Consider the following 21,016-nt stretch of genomic DNA (forward strand, 5'->3'; position numbering starts at 1 on the left):
ATAGGGTGCAGCCCTGCCGTCTAGTTTGAAGGACCTTCCCACTCTTCTGTCCCATACCCTTTTAAATTTCCTTCATAGTGTTTGTCATTACCTGAGTTATCTTGCTAATTTATTCACTTATTTGTCTGCTGCACCTCCATGAAAATAAGGACAGTAGCTAACAGTAGCTGCCTTGTTCACTGCTGTATATGTAGTGCCTACAACAATTCCCATGTACCCCATAAATACTTGTTATTTCAAAAAGGAAAATCAAATAATTTCCATATATGTGGGATCTATGTAATAATTGTATTCTAACAAAAATTAGAAATACTTGGTTAGCTATATTTACATACCAAACTAGATAGTGGCTTTCTTTCCCCCCAATCATTTAAAATTATTTAAAATCATTTATTGTTGTTAAATGAATACACTACACACATTCTCAAAGGTAAAATTGTAGTAGTTATAAATGGACTTCACCAAAAATACAGATGGGACAAATGACCTTTCATCCCAGAGACGGTTGAAAATTCGTGCTCACAGAAGCTATGTAGTTGGAGTGTAATTAACTTTGACTCTGTAGCGTTGAATGTCTAACTTGGTTATGTACTTTCTCTCATTTAGGGATCTATAAATATATACCATAGACTGATGTTACTCAAGAACACTTCTTTGAAATACGTATTAGAATCTGTGTGTTGTTTGTTTTTTTTAAAGTTCAGACTACATAGAAAATATTATGTGCAGTCAGATGAAACATCATGGGAAAAATTTTATGATTCTAATTGTTTCCATTCTTTAAATTCCCTGTTGATTGAGTACTTTGAAGTAAGAACAAAATTAAGGATTTTAAAAATGATATATTTTTTTAACTTTAAGAATGCTAAGTAATAAGCTGAAAAATAGAAGACCTGGCCGTGCTTACTTTGTAATGCATTGTCAGTTCTCCTGGATGCTCTCCCCTTCCTTTAGCCTTTAAGAAAAGCTTTGTCATATGGAGTGAAAGTGAGAGCCTTGTACCTTTCTCACATGAGTGACTGTCTTCTCCCATTTGTCTCCTGTAGCTCCTGAGTATTGGTGTTCCATTGCTTACTTTGAGATGGATGTTCAAGTAGGAGAGACATTTAAGGTTCCTTCAAGCTGTCCTATTGTTACTGTTGATGGATATGTAGACCCTTCTGGAGGAGATCGCTTTTGCTTGGGTCAACTCTCCAATGTCCACAGGACAGAAGCCATTGAGAGAGCAAGGTATTGCAGTATAGTTAGTTCATTTTAAATACTGAACTTCTAATACTTAACTGGCAGGGGAGATACCATGATCACAAAGGTGGTTTTCCCAGGGTGAGGCTTATCCGTTGCACTCCAGATGTGCTGACCCCTGCAATTTCCCCAGATGTGGGAAACCCGACTGCATAATTTGTGGTGGTAGGGGACTACGTTTGCGCTTTCCCCTATTTAAAAAAAAGAAAAAAAAAAATTAAAAACTGAACTTCTATTTGAAGCTATATTTTTCAGTGTAAATTATGTTTTTGAATATAAAGGAATAAAGATAATTTTAAACATTTAGAACTTGTAAGCATTTCATTTTAAGCGTAGATGTTTATTTGATAAAATGCAGTCTCTTTTTAAAAGTTCATGAGGTTTCTATGTTTTGAATAGTAACTGGACCCTATGGAACCCAGTTTGAAAACTAGTTTTTATTTCCTCTGATTGTATAGTATTTCTACAAATTTACGGAGAGGAAATAACATAAAATGAAGACATGTTTCTGCAAGTGTTATTTATAATGAAAGTGATAAAAAAAGAAAAATGCTTAAGTAAATGTTAATAAACCTTTGTTTTTATGCAGTCATTAAAATATTAAAAATTTATATAATCAAATACTTATGAAATATTACAGGAAAACTTACACAATTTTAAGTATTGTGTGATCTCAACTCTTTAAGGAAATACGTGTGTGTGTAAGCAGACAGTCTTGACTCTGTCACTATTTGTGTGCCTTTGGCAAATTATCTACTCTCCAAGCCAGTGCTGTCGAGTAGAGTTTTCTGTGACAAAGGAAGTGGTTTACCTGTATTGTCCAGTATAGTAACTACTGGCCACACATAGCTATTGAGCATTTGGTTCATATGATGAACTGGATTGTAAAATTAATTTTAATTGAATGTGAAGGTTAAATGAGAATTTATATTAAATGTTTCTGACACATAGTAAGCATTATGTGAATGCTCATCATTATTACATGTGACTAGGATACTAAAAAAAGAAACAGAAAAATGTTAACAGTGGCTATCTATCTTTTGGCTATGGTTTATAACCAAAATAAAATGTCCTTTATTCTTTAAAAATTTTCAGTATTGGGTATGCTGTATAGTCTGAACTAAAATTTATTTTTAAATACCTATCAAAATGAAATATGACTCACTTTTTCTTCCTAAGGTTGCACATAGGCAAAGGTGTGCAGTTGGAATGTAAAGGTGAAGGTGATGTTTGGGTCAGGTGCCTTAGTGACCACGCAGTCTTTGTACAGAGCTACTACTTAGACAGAGAAGCTGGGCGTGCACCTGGAGATGCTGTTCATAAGATCTACCCAAGTGCATATATAAAGGTTAGTTGTAATTTTACCCAAACATTTTAGATTTGGAAAGCTCTGTTTGTTATTTAAGGAATTGAGATGGATGTGGGAGAGATGTAAAAATGTCTTATGTATTAAAGAAATTATGTTTGTATTAGAAAATTTGTTAAATGTTTTAGAGAAATACACAAGTTCTTGGAAATACTGAGTGAAACCTCCAAATTTGTGTTCCTTTGATGTTTAAAATATGTAAAAATCAGCCTCTGAAATTTCATCTTAGCCAATCTTCAGGATTTTATGGAAGAAAATTCTAAAAGTAAAAGCTTTTTGACTTAAGAACTGAGAAATGAAAAATTCTTCAAAACTGTGTTTTTTTAAAGGTTAGTTATTTTGTTCTTTGAATGAGTTTTATTTGCTATATCATTTTGCAAATTAAACCTGAGGTAGTTTTCATTACTTGTTTGATGTTCAACCCATTTCGGTTTGAATTTATAACATACACTGTTTTTGAAAGAGAAAGATAGTTGTAATTAGATAGCCTAAATATATTTCTTTAAAGAAAACAAAAACATTTTCTTTTCTTTTCAATAAAAAACTTCATGTATGTATTTGACCGTGCTGGGTCTTTGTTGCTGCGAGCTGGCTTTCTCGTTGTGGGGAGTGGGGGCTGCTCTCCAGTCGCAGTGTGCAGGCTTCTCATTGTGGCGGCTTCTCTCGTTGCGGAGCGCGGACTCTAGACGGGCGGGCTTCGGTTGTTATAGCACATAGGCTGAGGGGGTCCGGCCCCCCGGGCTCTGAGCACAGGTTCAGTAGCTGTGGCACACAGGCTTTGTTGTCCCATGGCATGTGGGAACTTCCTGGACCAGGGATCCAACCAGTGTTCTCTCATTACATGGTGGATTCTTAACCCCTGGGCCACTAGGGAAGTCCTGTATTTCTAATTTAGACTTTTCACATTTTTTTAAAGTCCTAAAGTGTCTTTAAGGTTAGTTAAAAAGCAGTTGTAAGTTAGTAGATTTAACTCTTACTACTTAGTCCTTAGGAAATTGCTTAGCACACAAATAAAATTATCTTTATTTGCATTTTCTAATTTTTCCACAAGGAATTTTAGTTATTTGTGCTTTGTTATTATTTTTAAGTGGTGCTGGATTTCCTCATATACTTTGTAATCTATTTAGTATTTGTTGGCAAGTTTGTCTCAAGAGGTTTTGTTTTTTCCTCCTTGTCATTGTTTCTCCCTGTAGGGCAGTTCTGCCTTAGTCTGGCACGCATTGAGATACACATCTCAGAACCAATTCTTATATTTACAAGGTAGAGGGATTTTGTCCCTTGAGAAAATTGAGTTAAAATCCCCAGGTATGCTCAGGGCTAAATCCTGTTGCATAGATTTCTCTGATGCTTACCCGTGCCATGGACAAGAATTTTATTCCTGGATGCATTTCTGAATTAACTGTCAGACTGTTTCACCAGCACTTGATTCATGGTCAGGTATCCAGTGCAGCCCTCATAGAGCCTGCCTGTTTTCTCTTTCCATGTCACTTCCTGTCCTGTACACCTTCTGTTTGGTGCTGGTACCTTAAGTAGCTTCTGTCTTTAGACCCTGCTGTCCCCTGGGGATTGTGTTTGTCCATCATCAGTTAAGGGATCCACGGGTTGTTGCTCTACTTTTTTTGGCTATTATGAATAATGCAGCTGTGAATATTCATAAGTTTTTAGGTAGATGTATGTTTCTATCTTCGGGAATGTATACCTAGGAGTGGAATTCCTGAATCAAAAGATGACTCTACATCTGTCTACTTGAGGGACTGCCGGACTTGTTTTGTAAAGGCAGTGCCGTTTTACCTTACCACCAGCAATGTACACGGAGGGCTTCAGTTTCTCTATATACTCGTCAACACTTGTTCTCATGTCTTTTTTATTTTAGCCATCCTATTGGATGTGAAGTGGTATCTACCTCATTGTGGTTTTGATTTGCATTTCCCCAGTGGCTAATAACATTGCACTTCTTTTTTGGCCATTTGTGTGTCTTCTTTGGAGAAGGTCTGTTCCCATCTTTTCCCATTTTTTAATTGGATTTTTTTGTCTTTTTATTATTGTTGTGAGAGTTCTTTGTATATTCTGGGTATCAGTCCTATATCAGATACTGCAGCACAAAAGTTCTAAATTTTGTTGTAGTCTATTCTTTGGTTGCTTGTGTTTTTTGTGTCATGTCTAAGAAACTGTTGCCTAATCCAAGGTTATGAAGATTTACACCTGTGTTTTCTTCTAAGCATTTTATTTTATTATTATTTTTTTTCTTCTAAGCATTGTATAGTTTTAGGTTTTGCATTTAGTTCTGTGATCCATTTTGAGTGCATTTTTGTGTGTGCTATGAGGAAAGGATCCCACTCTGTTTTTTGTCATGAGAACCAGTTGTTTGAGTAACCATTTATCTAAAAGACTGTTTTTTCCCCCTTACTGAATTATTTTGACACCCTTGTTGAAAATTCAGTTGACCTTAAATGGTAAAGATTTATTTCTGGGTCATCAGTTTATTTCATTGATCTATATATCTGTCCTTGGGATAGCACTACCCTGTCTTGATTGCTGTAGCTTTGTAGGGAGTTTTGAAATTGGTGAGTGTTAGCCCTCCAGCTTTGTTACTTTTCAGGATTCTTTTGGCTATTGCCATCCCCTTGGATTTCCATGTGAATTTTATGATTGGTTTGGAAGATACTTATTTTTAATAGTTTTTTTTAGCCTTTTAACGTGTTTGTACCTGTGTATCCATCTTGACTAGAAGTCTCTAGATTATTTGTACAATTAGAAGTCGATGGACAGAGGGCTACAGTGTTGAATATATACTTTGTGCCAGACAGTAATTATGAACTTATCAGATATGAGGTAGTATTTAAAACATTTAAGCTTTAAAAATGTGGTATCTTGTATAATTTAATTTTTAGGATTGTCAAATAATGTAATATCTCTATTCTGGTACAAATGGTGCTTGAAAAGTCCCCCAAATACGAGACTTGTCATCACTTGATAAACCACTATATCGTGGATAGATTTTAATAGAAAACTCAGACTTTTGCCTTGAACAATAAATTATCTTCTGGAATATTTTCGTGGCGTAAAAGAAATCCCAATTTTGTTTTCTTAACTAAGATTTTGAAATAATTATTTTTAATTTACTGTTTATTAAGTATATTATTCTTTAGAAGAGTCTTATTAGCCAGAAGGAGATTCAAGTATATCCTAAATCTGGCCCTTGGCATTTTCTTCAGTTACTAATTTAGGGGGCACCAGTAACCTAAAGCGGAGAAGGCAATGGCACCCCACTCCAGTACTCTTGCCTGGAAAATCCCTTGGACGGAGGAGCCTGGTGGGCTGCCATCCATGGGGTCACACAGAGTCGGACACGACTGAAGCGACTTAGCAGCAGCAGCAGTAGCAGTAACCTAAAGGATGTGTATTTTAGTGTTTTAGATTGTCACATAGACTTTTACCAGAGGTGATGTTACTGGGGTGAGTGCATATATATGAACCTGTGGAAAGAGTGCCTTTACATGGGGGAATCCAGCCCAGGCCCAATCACACACATATACACAAACATATTTTTTATCTTTTCAGTTAAAATGAGGAAAACATAGATTTGGAGAGCCATTCTTTCATTTTATAAACTTAAGAAGCTAGGACTAAATTGCATTTTTTTTTCTTCTATGATACTGATTTTTTCCCCTACTTCTCTCATGACATAGCAGTCACCTTATATTTATGAAAATTTGATGTAATAAAATAGCATTTTACAAGCTTTAAATGGAGCAGATGTTTGAATTCTTTTCAAGTGTCATTGCTCTTTTGCTTTCAAAAGTAAGGTCTGTTCCTTTGTGTTGCTTAAGCACTGGACACTCAGGTTAAGAGCTTTATTGAGATACAGAAATAATTCACATACCATATAATTCTCCCGTTAGACGTGTACAGTACAGTGACTTTTAGTATATTCACAGAGCTACAGCCATCACCACAGTCAGTTTTAGAACATTTTCATTACCCTAGAAAGAAATCTTGCACCCGTTATGTGCTACCTCCCAACCCCCTGTACCCTCCAGCCCTAGCCAGCTACTAATCTACTTTTTCTCTTTATGGATTTGCCTACTCAGAACAGTTTTTGTAAATGGAATCATCCAATTTGGTCTTCTGTGACTTCTTTCACTAAGCCTCATGTTTTCAGGCTTCATTCATGTAGCATATATCTGTACTTCATTCTTTTTAGGGCTGAATAACATTCCAAGCATTGCATTTTGTTTATTCGTTCATCAGTTGATGGACATCTGAGTTTTGGCTGTATTACGAATAATACCACTGTGAACATTCATGTTCAGATTTTTGTGTGAATGTACATCTTCATTTCTCTTACAAATACCAAGGAGTGGAATTTCTGGATCATAATGTAACTATGTGTAACTTTTTAAGAGACCGCCAAACTGTTTTCCAAAGTGGCTGTACCATTTGATATTTCCAGCAGCAGTGTATGAAATTTCTGATTTCTTTACAGTCTCATGAATATTTATTATTATCTGTCTTTTCCATGTTAGCCTTCCTAAGGGCATGTGACGTGGTATCTCATTTATGGTGGGTTTTGATTTGTATTCTCTGATGCCGTGTCAGGTTTGTTGTTGCACACATATATGTAAGGGACGGGGCAGGCAGTGCTTCTAAATCACAGCAGTAGTTTGGCCATCTCATGCGAAGAGTTGACTCATTGGAAGAGACTCTGATGCTGGGAGGGGTTGGGGACAGGAGGAGAAGGGGATGACAGAGGATGAGATGGCTAGATGGCATCACTGACTTGATGGACGTGAGTCTGAGTGAACTCCGGGAGTTGGTGATGGACAGGGAGGCCCGGCGTGCTGTGATTCATGGGGTCGCAAAGAGTCGGACACGACTGAGCGACTGATGTGATCTGATGATCCACTTAAATTTATTCCCAGTCACTAGATATTATGTGTCTTACATCCCCAGGTCAGATAACTTAGCAGGTCTTTAGTGCAGTCTTCTGTTCAAATGTCCAATATACCATCAACACAGTGACCTGTTTCTCTTCCTGGATTACTGTTTCTTGGTGTTGATATAAACAGTGTACTATAATTGAGCCTTATGAAAAAAGAATGCCAAAATTTGACTACTGGGTGAAAGAGAATATCCTGAAGGTGTTGACAGTGATCTTTATAAGACACCTTTGTTAAGTAATGGGTTTGTAATAAACTTAGAAGAGAGTAAGGAAATATGTTTAAACAGATGAAATCAGAGGTAAATTGTTGATTAACCCAGGGATGGAGATCAGGAGTATCATTTGGATCTGAGACAAAAAGAATATTTAAAACCTTTGGTTACTTTGAATTGTCTTTATCAACAGCTCAGATTCTGAAAGGAAGATGTTTCCTTTTCAGTGGAAGCCTTAATTTTATCATCCAGTATAACAGATGAAACCTGTTATGGTGTAGACAGTGCACAGTGAGGAGGCAGCCCGGGTTTCAGTTTAGCAGTATAGTCAACAGTTAAGTCTTTTGGTGTGAGTGCTGTAATTACATAAATAATCCATGTGGAAAGGAGATTTGCTGAGGTGTTTAATGAATCGTGTTTACTACGTCTGTAGATAAGAGTCGCAGTGTTTTAAAGTTTCATCTTTGTGGTTATCTGTGATATGTGCTCCTGGTGTTAGCATAGATCTAAAGACCATCATAATTACGATTGTTTATAACATATTGTAAAGAACCCTTGGTTAATTTTTAATTACTCTTGGTGGAGTTGGGGGTATGTTGAGAACATATTTGAACCCAGGAAATTATAAGTTGTATTCCCTCCTCCCAGAAGATATAAGATTATATATGGGCCATACTAGGTTAATGATGGAGAAGGCAATGGCACCCCACTCCAGTACTCTTGCGTGGAAAATCCCATGGACGGAGGAGCCTGGTAGGCTGTAGTCCATGGGGTCAGACAGAGTCGGACACGACTGAGCAACTTCACTTTCACTTTTCACTTTCATGCATTGGAGAAGGAAATGGCAGCCCATTCCAGTGTTCTTGCCTGGAGAATCCCAGGGACGAGGAAGCCTGGTGGGCTGCTTTCTATGGGGTCACACAGAGTTGGACACGACTAAAGTGACTTAACAGCAACAGGTTAATGATGGTTAAAAAAAAATTTTTTTAAGTGGTTGTTAAATGTAAATGTAAAATGTAAATGTAAAATGTAAATGTAAAATGTAAAACTCCTAGAGGATAATATAGGAGAAAATGTACATGACCTGGGGTATGGCAATGACTTTTTAGACATAACATCAAAGGCAGAATCCATGAAAGAAACAGTTGATAGACTAGACTTCATTAAGATTTAGTCTGCTCCATGAAAGATGGTGTCAAGAGAATGAGAAGATTAGCCACAGACTGGGAGAATATATTTGCAAAAGACACATCTGATAAAGGACTGTTATCAAAAGTATAGAAAATACTTAAATTTAGCAATAAGAAAACAAACAAACCTAATTTAAAAAGGGGCAAAAGACCCAAATCGGTGCTTCAGGAAAGAGGATATAATGATAGCAAGTAAGCATATGAATAGACTTTCAGCTTCATATGCCATTATGGAATTGTGAATTAAAACAGCACTGGGACACCACTGCATACTTGAAGAATGGCCCAAATCCAGAAAACTGACACCACCAGGTGCTGGCCAGGGTGGGGAGCATCAGACACTGATTCGTTACTGGTGGGACACTTTGGAAGACAGTTTGGTAGTTTCTTATATTCCCAAACATTTTCTAACCATATGATCCATCCGTCAACACTCCTTAACATTTACCCAAATGATCTGAAAGTTTATGTCCACAGAAAAACCTGCACCTGGATGTTTATAGCAGCTTTATTCACAGCTGCCAAAAACTTAGAAGCAACCAACACATCACAGAGTGGAATGTTACTCAGCACTGAAAAGAAATGAACTATTAAGTCATGAAAAGACACCGAGCAACCTTAAATGCATATTACTAAGTGGAAGAAGCCAATCTGAAAAGGCTACATATATTCTATATGATTCTAACTGACATTCTGAAAGAGGTAAAACTATGGACACAGAAGATGAGTTGTTTACAGGCATAGAGAGGAGGGAGAAAACGGATGGATAGGTAGTTTTCAGAGGATTTTTAGGGCAGCGAAAATACTATATCACTATGGTGGGTGGGTGGGTGGGTGTGGGTGTGTGTGGGTGTGGGTGTGGGTGTGTGTGTGCCACTCAGTCGTGTCTACTTTACAGCCCCATGGCTGTAGCCCACCAGGTTCATCTGTCCATGGAATTCTCCAGGCAAGAATACGGGAGCAGGTTGCCATTCTCTTCTCCAAGGGATCTTCCTGACGCAAGGTTCAAACCTGACTCTCCTGCATTGCAAGCAGCTTCTTTACCATCTGAGCCACCAGAGAAGCCCACATATCACTATACATTTGTCTAAACCCATAGAATCATAAAACCAAGAGTGAGACCTAATGTAAACTGTGACTTTTGGTGATAATGTTGTGTCAGTGTAGGCTCATTGATAACAGGTGTGCGTCTGTGGTGTGGAATGTGGCAGTGGGAGAGGCTGTATCTGGGTAGAAATAGAGAACTCTTTACTTTTTTGCTTAATTTTATCATGAACCTAAAACTCCTCTAAAAGATAAAGTTTGTCAGTTTCCTTCTTTAAAAAAAAAAGTCATTGTGGAGCTGATTGGCTTTTCAGATGTTTGCATCCCTATTTTGTGCTGTGCTGGGTAAGGCATTCTGAGAGGTCAGAGCACAGTGGAAAAATTCAGAATCTAATGGACTCTTGAAAAAACAGCGGTTTTTGTTCTGGGTGTTGTGGGATTTCTGATTTCCAGACCTTCATCATGCTTCCTGTCCCTTTTAGGACCAGTAGCTTGGTTAGGTAATAAGTACATCCATATTTGACAAACTGTGATCCAGAGACTGAGGTAGTCTAAGTTTTGTCCATTGTTGGTGCTAGAGGATAGGCACTGAGTAGAAAAATAATAAATAGGAATTTGGTTTGCCATTTGGAGAGGATTCTTTTGTTTATTATTGTTGTATGCTCTTATGGTTCATGTAAAGACTGTGACTAAAGACAATCAGAATTTTTTCAGGAATCTGAAAATTACTGGCATGGGTTTCAAACCTGTTCTTTATCTGATAAAGTTCTGTGTTACGCATTCTTCTATTTCTTTTATTGTTAACGATAATTATCCTCACTCATATTTGGGTTTTGTGCATACTTGGATTGTTTTAAATTGTACTTTACTTTTGTTGAAGGAGTATAGTCACATGGTTCAGAAATTAAAATGCTGTTTAAAATGTGCGTTGAGCAGTCTTGAGCTTCTACTCTGTCCTTGTCTTCCTTTCCTACAACTAACTTCTCAAGGTGACCACTCTGCTTGTGTAACCTTCCAATGCTTTAAAAAATGCCAGCCCTTGGCATGGTTGGTAAAGAGCATTGAAATTACTTATAAGCTCCTTAACTCATCTTGCAAGGTTGGTGGCTACCTGGGAGACCAAAACAAAATAAAAAAGAATAAATGACGTTTATTGAGAGCTTCCTATATACTATGCCAAGTTTACAACAATATGAAAAAGCATTGCATACTTAGCATTCCCGTTTTATAGATACGAAAGTTGAGGCTTCAGAAAGGTTAAGAAATTTAACCCATGTAAGTAGCAGATATCAATGATAGGATTCAAAGCTAAGCAATTTTTTAAAAATCATGAACATTTCTTAAATTGATGAGAAACTAGTTAATGGAATCCCATGTATCCATCACTGAGATTCAGTAGTTAAGATTTTACATTTACGTGATCAGTTCTTTTTCCTTTGTTTCTATTTAAACAAGACCTAAATATCCTGTTAGATGCTTCTGTGCAGCTCTGAGATATGCCCTTGTTTCGTCACATAGTGACAATGCCTTTTATTCATTCCTCCAAGTAGTTAGAATGATAAAGAAAAGAAGCTGACCGTATGACCTAGGCCGTCAATTCAACCTACAGAAAACTCTTCATTTAGTTATGAAAGGGTGGCATGATTTCTTAACTTCATTTCACACAGTGGTGTGGTTTTTCACAAAGGCACTAATGGCTGACCCACACTGAACTCAGATGAAGGATACAGAGGCCAGTGGCAACCAAAACTGTCCTAATAGTGAGCTGTGCCTCTTTGGTGAGCTTCATTCAAGCCAGCTTTCCTAAGAACTTACCATCTACATAAAAAAATTAAACAATTGAATTAATTCTTTAATCCTGAGAGCTAAGTCAGGCTGTGAGTTTTAAGTAGATTGTGCATTGGTTTTTGACATACGGAATATTTCTGCTGGACTCACGGCATGAAACTTACACTTAATTTTTTCTTTAAGGTCTTTGATTTGCGTCAGTGTCACCGTCAGATGCAGCAGCAGGCAGCCACGGCACAAGCTGCAGCAGCTGCCCAGGCAGCGGCCGTGGCAGGAAACATCCCCGGCCCAGGGTCAGTAGGTGGAATAGCCCCAGCCATCAGTAAGTATGCTTTTGATTTTTTTTGTTTTTTCAAGTGTAGTAGTTGGTGCTTTATCTTGATTGACTCAGTTAATTAGTTACTTTAACCAGTAATAGAAAGTGAAGTTCTTTTTACTGGGATAATAACATTTTTGAATTTGTACAAAAAAAAATAAAAAAGCCTGTTCATCTATAATAGTTGCCCTTTGTTTATGGCCCTGTGTTCATTCTTTTTGTATCAAAAAAGGGACTGTGGGATAAAGAAGAAAGGGGGTTGTTATTATTATATTGATCAGTCTCCCCTATTTTTGTTGATGCTTTTAATTCTTGCTTCACCAGCTAGGGTGGGTTGTAATCACCAGTGTGCTTTGCTTCATTCTAGAAGGAAAGCATATTTCAATTTCAGAATTAGACGTCTCTCCAACTTTTTTTTAAGTGTACTGAGCATGGAGAGAAAACCAAGCGAGGGTGGCGTTTGGATAGCGTGTAGACTTGTGTTTAATTTTGGGGTAAAATTGAACTGTGTGCCAGGTTTCACACTGATGGGGAATTTTTTACTGCAGAGTTAAACTCCTGACTATAGACTTTTATGATGGAAACACGTGGCACCCATCTTCCACGTCTGAAGGCATAACTAGTGATTCATTCAACCCCTGTTCTTAACCTCTTCAGTGTGGTAAGCAAATCACACTGGCTAAGAAAACTGCAGTGGCCCTGCAGGTTTCTCTACAGTACATGCAAATTCCTCCCATTAGTTTCATTGTAATATTGATGAATGCAGATTGACTATATGACTGTATGTTCTGACTGGAGAATTAGATGCAGAGTCTCCGTTGTGACTTATGCTCAGGAGTTTACAATTTCGAGGTAGATAAGGCATACTCATTTATAGAATTTGATTTTTTTTTTTAAATTTGGGCATCTAAACCATTAATTTGCTAGTTTTGATGTTACAAATATGCTTTTACTGAAGAATCCAGAGCTGTTACTAAATTTCTCCTCGTCTACTGCCCATCCCCACCCCATCGAGTAATTACATACTATCTCTGTTACATTGTGAAACTGAGAGACAGACATCGTCTAGGTCATCCAAGAAGTCTTAGTGGAACCAGGACTATTTTCTGTCTCATTGTTAGTCATGTTTTACCTTGAACTAGATAGTTTAGACAGAGAGTAAAGTTCTTAGAACCAACAAAATGTAGACATGCACTGCCTCTTAAAAACAAGTTATTTCTTATCCCTTCACCTCCACTTCTAAAGAGAAAAAACAGATGGGGTGTTGGTGGATTGTGGTAATTTATAATTGATGGTAGCTAGAAGACCCATGTGGAATATACATTGTCTTAACCAAAAGTTTTCAGTCCCTGTTGACAAAGTATAGATCTATGCTTACTTTTTGGCACTTTGGCAGAGAAGTCTTGTGCTGGGGAGAATGCAGTAAAGAAAGCTGGTCACCTTGTTAATGTAAGATTTAGGGGGGATGGAAGGGGTCAGCCTGTCCCGCTGACGTCTTCCAAATCTTTTCTGATAGGTTTGTCGGCTGCCGCCGGGATCGGTGTGGATGACCTCCGTCGTTTATGCATACTCAGGATGAGTTTTGTGAAAGGCTGGGGACCTGATTACCCAAGACAGAGCATCAAGGAAACACCTTGTTGGATTGAGATTCACTTACACCGGGCCCTCCAGCTCCTCGATGAAGTCCTTCACACCATGCCTATTGCCGACCCACAGCCTTTAGACTGAGGTCTTTTAACTTAACGTTGGGGCCCTTACCATTATCAGGATGGTGGACTATAAGATGCAATCCTGTTTATAATCTGAAGATATATTTCACTTTTGTTCTGCTTTATCTTTTCATAAAGGGTTGGAAAATGTGTTTGCTGCCTTGCTCCTAGCAGACAGAAACTGGATTAAAATAATTTTCTTTTTCCTACTTAGAACTTTTCAGGCATGGCTCAGAGCTTGAAGATTGGGACAAATACATTCTTATTAAATCTTCACCAGTTTTGTTTGAAGGAATCATTCCAATGCTGGAAAATTTAGCCCTTTGAAATGTTTTAGAGCCTTTTATATGCAGAACATCAATATGTGTGTTACTCTACAGAATAAATTTAATATTGCTGATTTTAAAGGCAGAGAAGTTCTCAAAGTTAATTCACCTATGTTATCTTGTGTGTGAGTTGTTACTGTTGAACATACTTTACTCCGAAATATTGTGCCATGTGGGTGAGTTAATTTTACCAAGAGCAACTTTACTCTGTGTTTAAAAAAGATAGTAATGTATTATAACCTTTTATCCAAAATATTTTTTTTTCAAGTTAAACTAGTGAAGATGATTTTAACTCAGATTGTCTTGCGACCCAATTTTTCTTTTGCCAAGGCAAAACACTAATCTGTGTATATTGAGAATTCCTTAAAATTACCAGACAAAGGAGTATCGTTTAAAATTACATTTGTTATTTTTGTTGGATAACTATTTATCAATAAATATACTTTTGCCCTGTTAAACAGTAGATGTATTCTGTATTTCTAGGCACAGGGTTGGTTACTAAGGAGCCTAGAAGAGGAATTTCTTTCCTTCCTTAACATAGGGAAAGATTTTATATTTTTAAAAACACTAAAAGCAGTGTCACTCCATCTAATATCTTACCGTTCTGCACAGGTGGCAATGCTAAGCTAAATAATGAGTATTTTGGAAACTGCTAAATTCTGTGTTAAGTACTGTGCAGAATAATAGAAACATTACCATTCATTGATAGGTAGTTTGGATATTTTTGTACTTGATTTGATGTGTGACTTTTTTTTTTTCGTATACTGTTTAAATCATGTATGTTATGCCAATGTTTAAAATTCAGTTTTTGTATCTTGGGGCAAGACTGCAAACTTTTTTATACCTTTTGGTTATTCTAAGCCCTTTGCCATCAATGATCATATCAATTGGCAGTGACTTTGTATAGAGAATTTAAGTAGAAAAGTTGCAAATGTATTGACTGTACCACAGACACAATATGTATGCTTTTTACTTAGCTAGTAGCATAAATAAAACTGAATCTCAACATGCAAAGTTGAATTCTAGGTTTGATTTTTAATTTTTTTTTCTTTTGCACTTTTGAGTCCAGCCTTAGTGGTGAGACACCTTCTACTAAATGACAGGCAACAGCTGGTGCTCTCGGGCAGCTCTGGCTTTCTTCTCCACTCTACTAGGACTCCCCACGGACGTTACGTATCAAGTGTAGGGTTGGTTATTTTTTTCACTTTTATTTTACTGTAGCAAAGCTAGCCCTGATTGTCTATAAGATAAATAGGTTATCTGCAGGATAAATAGTGTGAAATCAAAGATGATCTTTCAGGTGTTTTTGCTTTTTTCGTGGAGGGCCTTTCTTAGTGTAATAAGATTATTTCAGGTGTGTTATAAGTTTGAGACTTGAGAAATACTTACGCATGATAGTCATCCTTATATCAGCTTAAATCAACAAATCTTCTACTTCCTTGCTTAGGTCTTCTTAATAAGACCATCCTAGAAACCACTGAGTTTGCTTATTTCTGTGATTTAAACATATCTTGATCCAAGCTACATGTCTTTTGCTTTTTTAAAATAACGTTTCTACCAACTCATTTATATTCTTGAGTTCTTACAAACACTTCTGTTAAAGACCTAGTTCTAAGCTGTAAAAATGTGGTGATTTTATGCTTTATTGGCAGATTGTCTAGAAAGGTATCTTCATTCTCTGGGAATTTTTGACTTTAGGTCTGTTTTACTGTGAATGAAGAGTAGGAGCGAGAGGAGAGAGTTTTAGAGTAACAGATTTTAAAAACAGTTTATTTGATTAGAACTATAAGCATGCTATGATATAATACATTGCCTCCTTTTCTACTTTAAAGAAAGTTTGCGTGTTTAATCATCTGGGGGAAGTATTGTGGAAAATATTTGCTAAGTAGTCTGTCTTTGCGGAGAAGGCAATGGCACCCCGCTCCAGTACTCTTGCCTGGAAAATCCCATGGACGGAGGGCCTGGTGGGCTGCAGTCCATGGGGTCGCTAAGAGTCAGACATGACTGAGTGACTTCACTTTCACTTTTCACTTTCATGCATTGGAGAAGGAAATGGCAACCCACTCCAGTGTTCTTGCCTGGAGAATCCCGGGGACGGGGGAGCCTGGTGGGCTGCCGTCCATGGGGTCGCACAGAGTCAGACATGACTGAAGCGACTTAGCAGCAGCAGCAGCAGTCTGTCTTTGAGGCCAGGCCACCCACCTTGATTGCTTTTTACAAAGAGCCATAAAAATCCTACAAGTACATAGAAGTACTTCTAGTTATTAATTGCTTTATATTTGTGCCTAGGTTCAGTCACATGCTTTTAAGAAAACATTTAGTATATTATAATCAGTTATTTCTGAGGTCTTAGTTGTTGAACAGTATTTACATTTCTTAGAGGTAGTCATCTTTGATGAGTAAGACTAAAAGAACCACTAGGTTTAAGATTTTATGGCTATTTTAAGAGTAGAATAGTTTCCACATTTCTTGGAATCTGATTGTTATGAGGATAGGGTTCTGGGTGGGTTTTCTCTAGCTAGTTTATATCTCAAAAATGCTCAGAATGTTGAGTTTCGGTGAGAACTGAGTGAGAGTTGAACCAAGTATGTACCTTTATAATCCAGTACGAGGCCCCTTCCACTTTGTCTAGTGCCTTTCAGTGCATTATCAAAAGGAAATCCTTAAATCCAAAATGGTGTTGTTGCCTTTATTTTCCAGGGGGTAGGTTCTTTTGTGGGATATAGTCTTATCTCATTTTTTATAGTATACTACCCCTGTTATACAAAGATAATGATAGTAAATCACTGCCATATAACCTTGTTTTTCTAGAAGCATGGCTCATTTGTATTGACCTAACCACTAAATAGGTTGCCTATCCCATTCCTCTTGTAAACATTGTAGGTTTACAGTTTAGGTGACCTGGCTTAAGGAGAACCATACTCAAAATATCCAGATAAACTGAACACGTATTAGTTGTGTTGCATTTCAAAGTCAAAAATCCGCTTTCATGAGGAAGGGTGTAGTGTAAAGAACGGGTATTTGTGATAGAACATTTGACGGCAGAATAAAATGTCCTGTCTTCCAGATGATAAATATCTTATTTTAAAAGCTTAATTGCAGTTGTCTTCTTGACCATGCCCACCTAAAGAAGGGAAATTTTGCATTTTTCCCATGGTGCTCCTTAAGTATCTGTGAAGGTTAAAGAATATATGGTGAAGTATTTCTATTCTTGATTTGGTATTAACTAGTTAATAGTTACTAGCGATTATACAAAATCAGATTAGTTTTGAACCTTTTTGAGAGCCTTTTGGAAGAAACAGTGGTATTCTGAGTAAGGCAGAATCCTTTTTGTTGATAGTTTCTAAAGGTTGTTCTCACCATCACTGAGTCATTTTACTGGCTTTATGTTTAATGACAGCAGATTGGGAAAATGGAGTGTTTAAGTTACTGGGGTAGATGAGTATATGAAAGTAATTACCTGTAAAGTCAGTTAACAACTCCTGTGGATGGGCTTGGCTAAGACTTGCAGATGGAAGAAATGCTTTTTTTCCTTCCTAAAGGCAGGACCCCTCTTGTTGCAGATAGCTATCTGTAAAATAATTGCCTGAACCCTCCTTTGCAATATGATAGAAAATGGGATATGAGAACCTTGTGTGCAACCTTTCCATTTTTTCCTTTGGACAACTAGGTAATTTCTTTTCTCCTAAGATACATTAGGAAGGACATAAAAAGCTAGTGACCTTATTCATAGCATCCTCAAGCCCAGCCTTGTCCCTAAGCACTTGCCCCAGTGTTGCCAGAGTGTTTATCTTACTCTTCTGCTATCACCACAGAATGGAAATTTTTGCATAATCCAAATTTACCTTGTTTAAGCAGTAAAACTTTTTTTACTGTGCTCATTTTCTGGGGTGGAGTTATTTGATATGTGTGTCAGAGAACATATTGGATACGGTGTTTCTCTTGTGCCTCCTGGCTTGTAGACTTGAGGGGCTGCTGAGACATGTGGGACAGTTTTACCTTCACTAAATGGTCACAGGCTGCTGTGGTTTGGAGTGTTTGGTTTTGTTATACACAGACCCCTTCCTCCCGCCAGTTAATGACAGCAGCCACTTCCTGTGTGTTGTCAGTATACCTCCCCTTTCTTCCTTCTCCCCTTTCTGATTGATTTTCCGGACTGCTTAGGCAAGAAAACCCGATAACCATACTTATTAGAACTTTCTTTAAAACACGGGCAACTGGGACAGGACCCAAGAAACTTTCCTGTAAAGTGCTGAAAGGACTTCAGGGCTTCGGCATTTGATATCAGTTTGACACTGAGTGTGCTTCCTGATCCTTGCTGAGTTTCAGGTAGTTGAGAATAGAGAGAAGTGAGTCATATTCATATATTTTTTCCCCTTTGACAGGTTTTGTTGCTTCCACTTGAGTGCTGCTCAAAACAAAAACTGGGGTTACAAGTGTTGGTTGGTTATGAAATGAGCATCAATAGTCAAAGGCAGCATCACTGCCTAGAGGACACCAGCAAAAAAAGAAAAAAAACAGCAAAAAACGAAAGCTTGGAAAATGAGAGGGTTATTTTTGTTTTGTTTTGCTGTCCCTTTTTGAGTCCTATCTTCTGGCCTTCCTCCTCACAGATATTTTTGACCTTTAGGTGCCTTTATGAGAATTGAGGGTCTGATAACCTGCCCCAAGGAGTAGCTAAAGTGATTGCTGATGTTTTCAGGGATTTTAACATCAGCCTTGAATGAGTGAATGAACCTTTTTTCTTCCCCTTTCATCATTTTTTTTTTTTAATGTAGGAAGAACTAAGGAGAAAACTGGTGAAGACAATCATTTCTCTCTACTGATGTGGATAATTTTCAGTTTATCTCAGATGCTTTCTCAAATAGGTCTCAGAACCAGTGTTCTTGCTCAGCCTGAAACTGGTGGCTCTGGGCTGGGGCCAGAAGCTGCACGCTCTAGTTTGCGCTCTGCCACTGAAACTTGATGTATATGACCTTGGGCAAGTCATTTCCCTTCCTTGGGCCTCAGTTGCCTCATCTGTAAAATGAGGGAGTTGGACTAGATGAGTTCTTCCAGCTCTGAAGTTTAAGTGACCTTGCCTACCTTGCAGCAGTTTGGGAGTTCTTCCTTACTTTGGTCTGCTGTTTGAGGGGGCTTTTTACTTATTTCCATGTTATTCAAATGAGACTAGGCTTGATATTTTATTACTGTTCTGTGGACAAGAAGTTACATAATATGTCCTTAAGACTTAAATTCAACCAAAGGCCTAGCACCACCTTGGGGGCTGCAATAAATACTTAAAAAAGAGGGAGAAAAGCCTTCATTTTATTTTCCCATCATCTGTTTTCATGGTGTATTAAGGCTTCTTTTGAGTCATGATATTTTTACCTTTTGGGTATGTTTGTGACACCATCATCTTAGTGCTGTGTGCTGGTAAAAATTTTTTAAACTAAAATGAGTTGAAAACTTACTGTAAATGCCTAGTGATATTAGAGGTCATTGCTTTGGGTCTTTGGTTTCTTAACTCCTCTCAAAATAGGGAAATTCCCTTAAACTGTATCAATTAAAATGGTTTATATGACTCAAGAAAACAATACCAGTGGATGATTATTCACTTTATTTTTGGCTCTTGTTAGGTCCATTTTGATCAGAAAACTTGGCTGGAGCATTCCTTTCAGAGTTCTCTTCCAGCCCATCCTTGGATTAGTATAATTAATGGACTTGGCTTTTTCAAGGATCAAGCCTTCTTTGGGGGTGGGTCAAGGGTAGGGGGGTTGGGGAGTCCTGGTAGAGGCCAGCTCAGTGGTAGCTGGAAAGGAAGGGATGAAACCAGCTGCTGTTGCTATGGCTGCTTGTCATTGATAGAAGGACTCGGCTTGGATCGGTTAAAAGGCTAAACACGGATTCAACAAACTTCTTCCAAGTATTGGGTTCTGGCCACTGCCTTGGACGTGTGATTTAAGGGAAAAGTGTGAAAGCTTGTAGATGATGAAAACCTGGTGGGCTGCAGAACCATTTGGAAGAGGCGACTAGGGGTTGGGGACAGATTTGGCGGTAGTATCTGCCAATTCTGTCTCCTCTCCTGAAGTCAGAGGAGCCATGCCGTAACTCAAGAGACGAGCCACACTTAGCTTCTGCTTTGGGGAAAACTGATCAGCTAAGGGCTCTGGTAGGTCCTTTGTGGCTTTCTGTATGCTTTTGCCTGGTTGAAGTCTGTGGCTAAAAAACAGTTGAACCTTTCCTGAGAACTCTGTAACAAAGTATGTTTTTGATTAAAAGAGAAAGCCAATTAAATCATTATGTGCTCATTCTTTTTCTTAAGTTTGTGGGTGTTTTAGATCTAAAAATAATTCCTAATCACTGAGTGAATTCTTAGACTTGAGGACAACATTTTGCTTTATTGCTTTGTGACCATTGAAATGGAAACTGAAGCATTTCAAATAAGACCATGGGAGAGGAAACCCCATTCTTATTTCTAAAAGGAGAGAGTGAAGTGGTGGTGCTTGAAGAGGTGGCTGCTAGGGAATTAGAACCAAGATACTTAAAGTGAAAGTCGCTCAGCTGTGTGTGACTCTTTGTGACCCCATGGGCTATAGTCCATGGAATTCTCCAGGCCAGAATACTGGAGTGGGTAGCCTTTCCCTTCTCCAGGGGATCTTCCCAATGGTCTCCTGCATCGCAGATGGATTCTTTTCCAGCTGAGCCACAAGGGAAACCCAAGATGCTTAAAGGAGAGACGGAAATTGGGAACCCTATCATTGCCTATCTAAAGGCAAGGAAAGCTATTCCCCTCTAGCTGCCTCCTCTATGAAATGAAGGGTCCGTGTGGGGCAGGGGGTGGTCAGGTAAGGTGATCCTTTGGCAGTGACTTGTAAAAAAAAAAAAAAGTATGACCAAAT

General features: G+C 38.0%; 1 protein-coding gene and 1 non-coding gene across 4 annotated transcripts in view; both read left to right on the forward strand.

The window, feature by feature from the left end:
* The window catches only part of SMAD4 (SMAD family member 4), a 57,257-nt gene extending 36,846 nt beyond the window's left edge, over positions 1 to 20,411 (forward strand). For 2 of the 3 annotated variants that reach the window (XM_019986710.2, XM_070779084.1), the window contains exons 9-12: positions 1,047 to 1,230; positions 2,422 to 2,590; positions 11,968 to 12,106; positions 13,617 to 20,411. In XM_019986710.2, the coding sequence (XP_019842269.2) occupies positions 1,047 to 1,230; positions 2,422 to 2,590; positions 11,968 to 12,106; positions 13,617 to 13,828 (704 nt within the window). In that variant the 3' untranslated portion in view covers positions 13,829 to 20,411. Of the gene's footprint in view, positions 1 to 1,046; positions 1,231 to 2,421; positions 2,591 to 11,967; positions 12,107 to 12,648; positions 12,762 to 13,616 lie in introns of all 3 variants that reach the window. The other variant, XR_011563847.1, reaches the window with a different exon arrangement.
* On the forward strand, positions 1,273 to 1,436 carry LOC139179521 (U1 spliceosomal RNA). Its single transcript, XR_011563893.1, has one exon. It is a non-coding gene; the product is annotated as a U1 spliceosomal RNA (small nuclear RNA).
* Positions 20,412 to 21,016: the final 605 nt, after the last annotated feature.

Source organism: Bos indicus, chromosome 24 (assembly GCF_029378745.1).
Source record: "Bos indicus isolate NIAB-ARS_2022 breed Sahiwal x Tharparkar chromosome 24, NIAB-ARS_B.indTharparkar_mat_pri_1.0, whole genome shotgun sequence".
Classification (NCBI taxonomy): Eukaryota; Metazoa; Chordata; class Mammalia; order Artiodactyla; family Bovidae; genus Bos; species Bos indicus.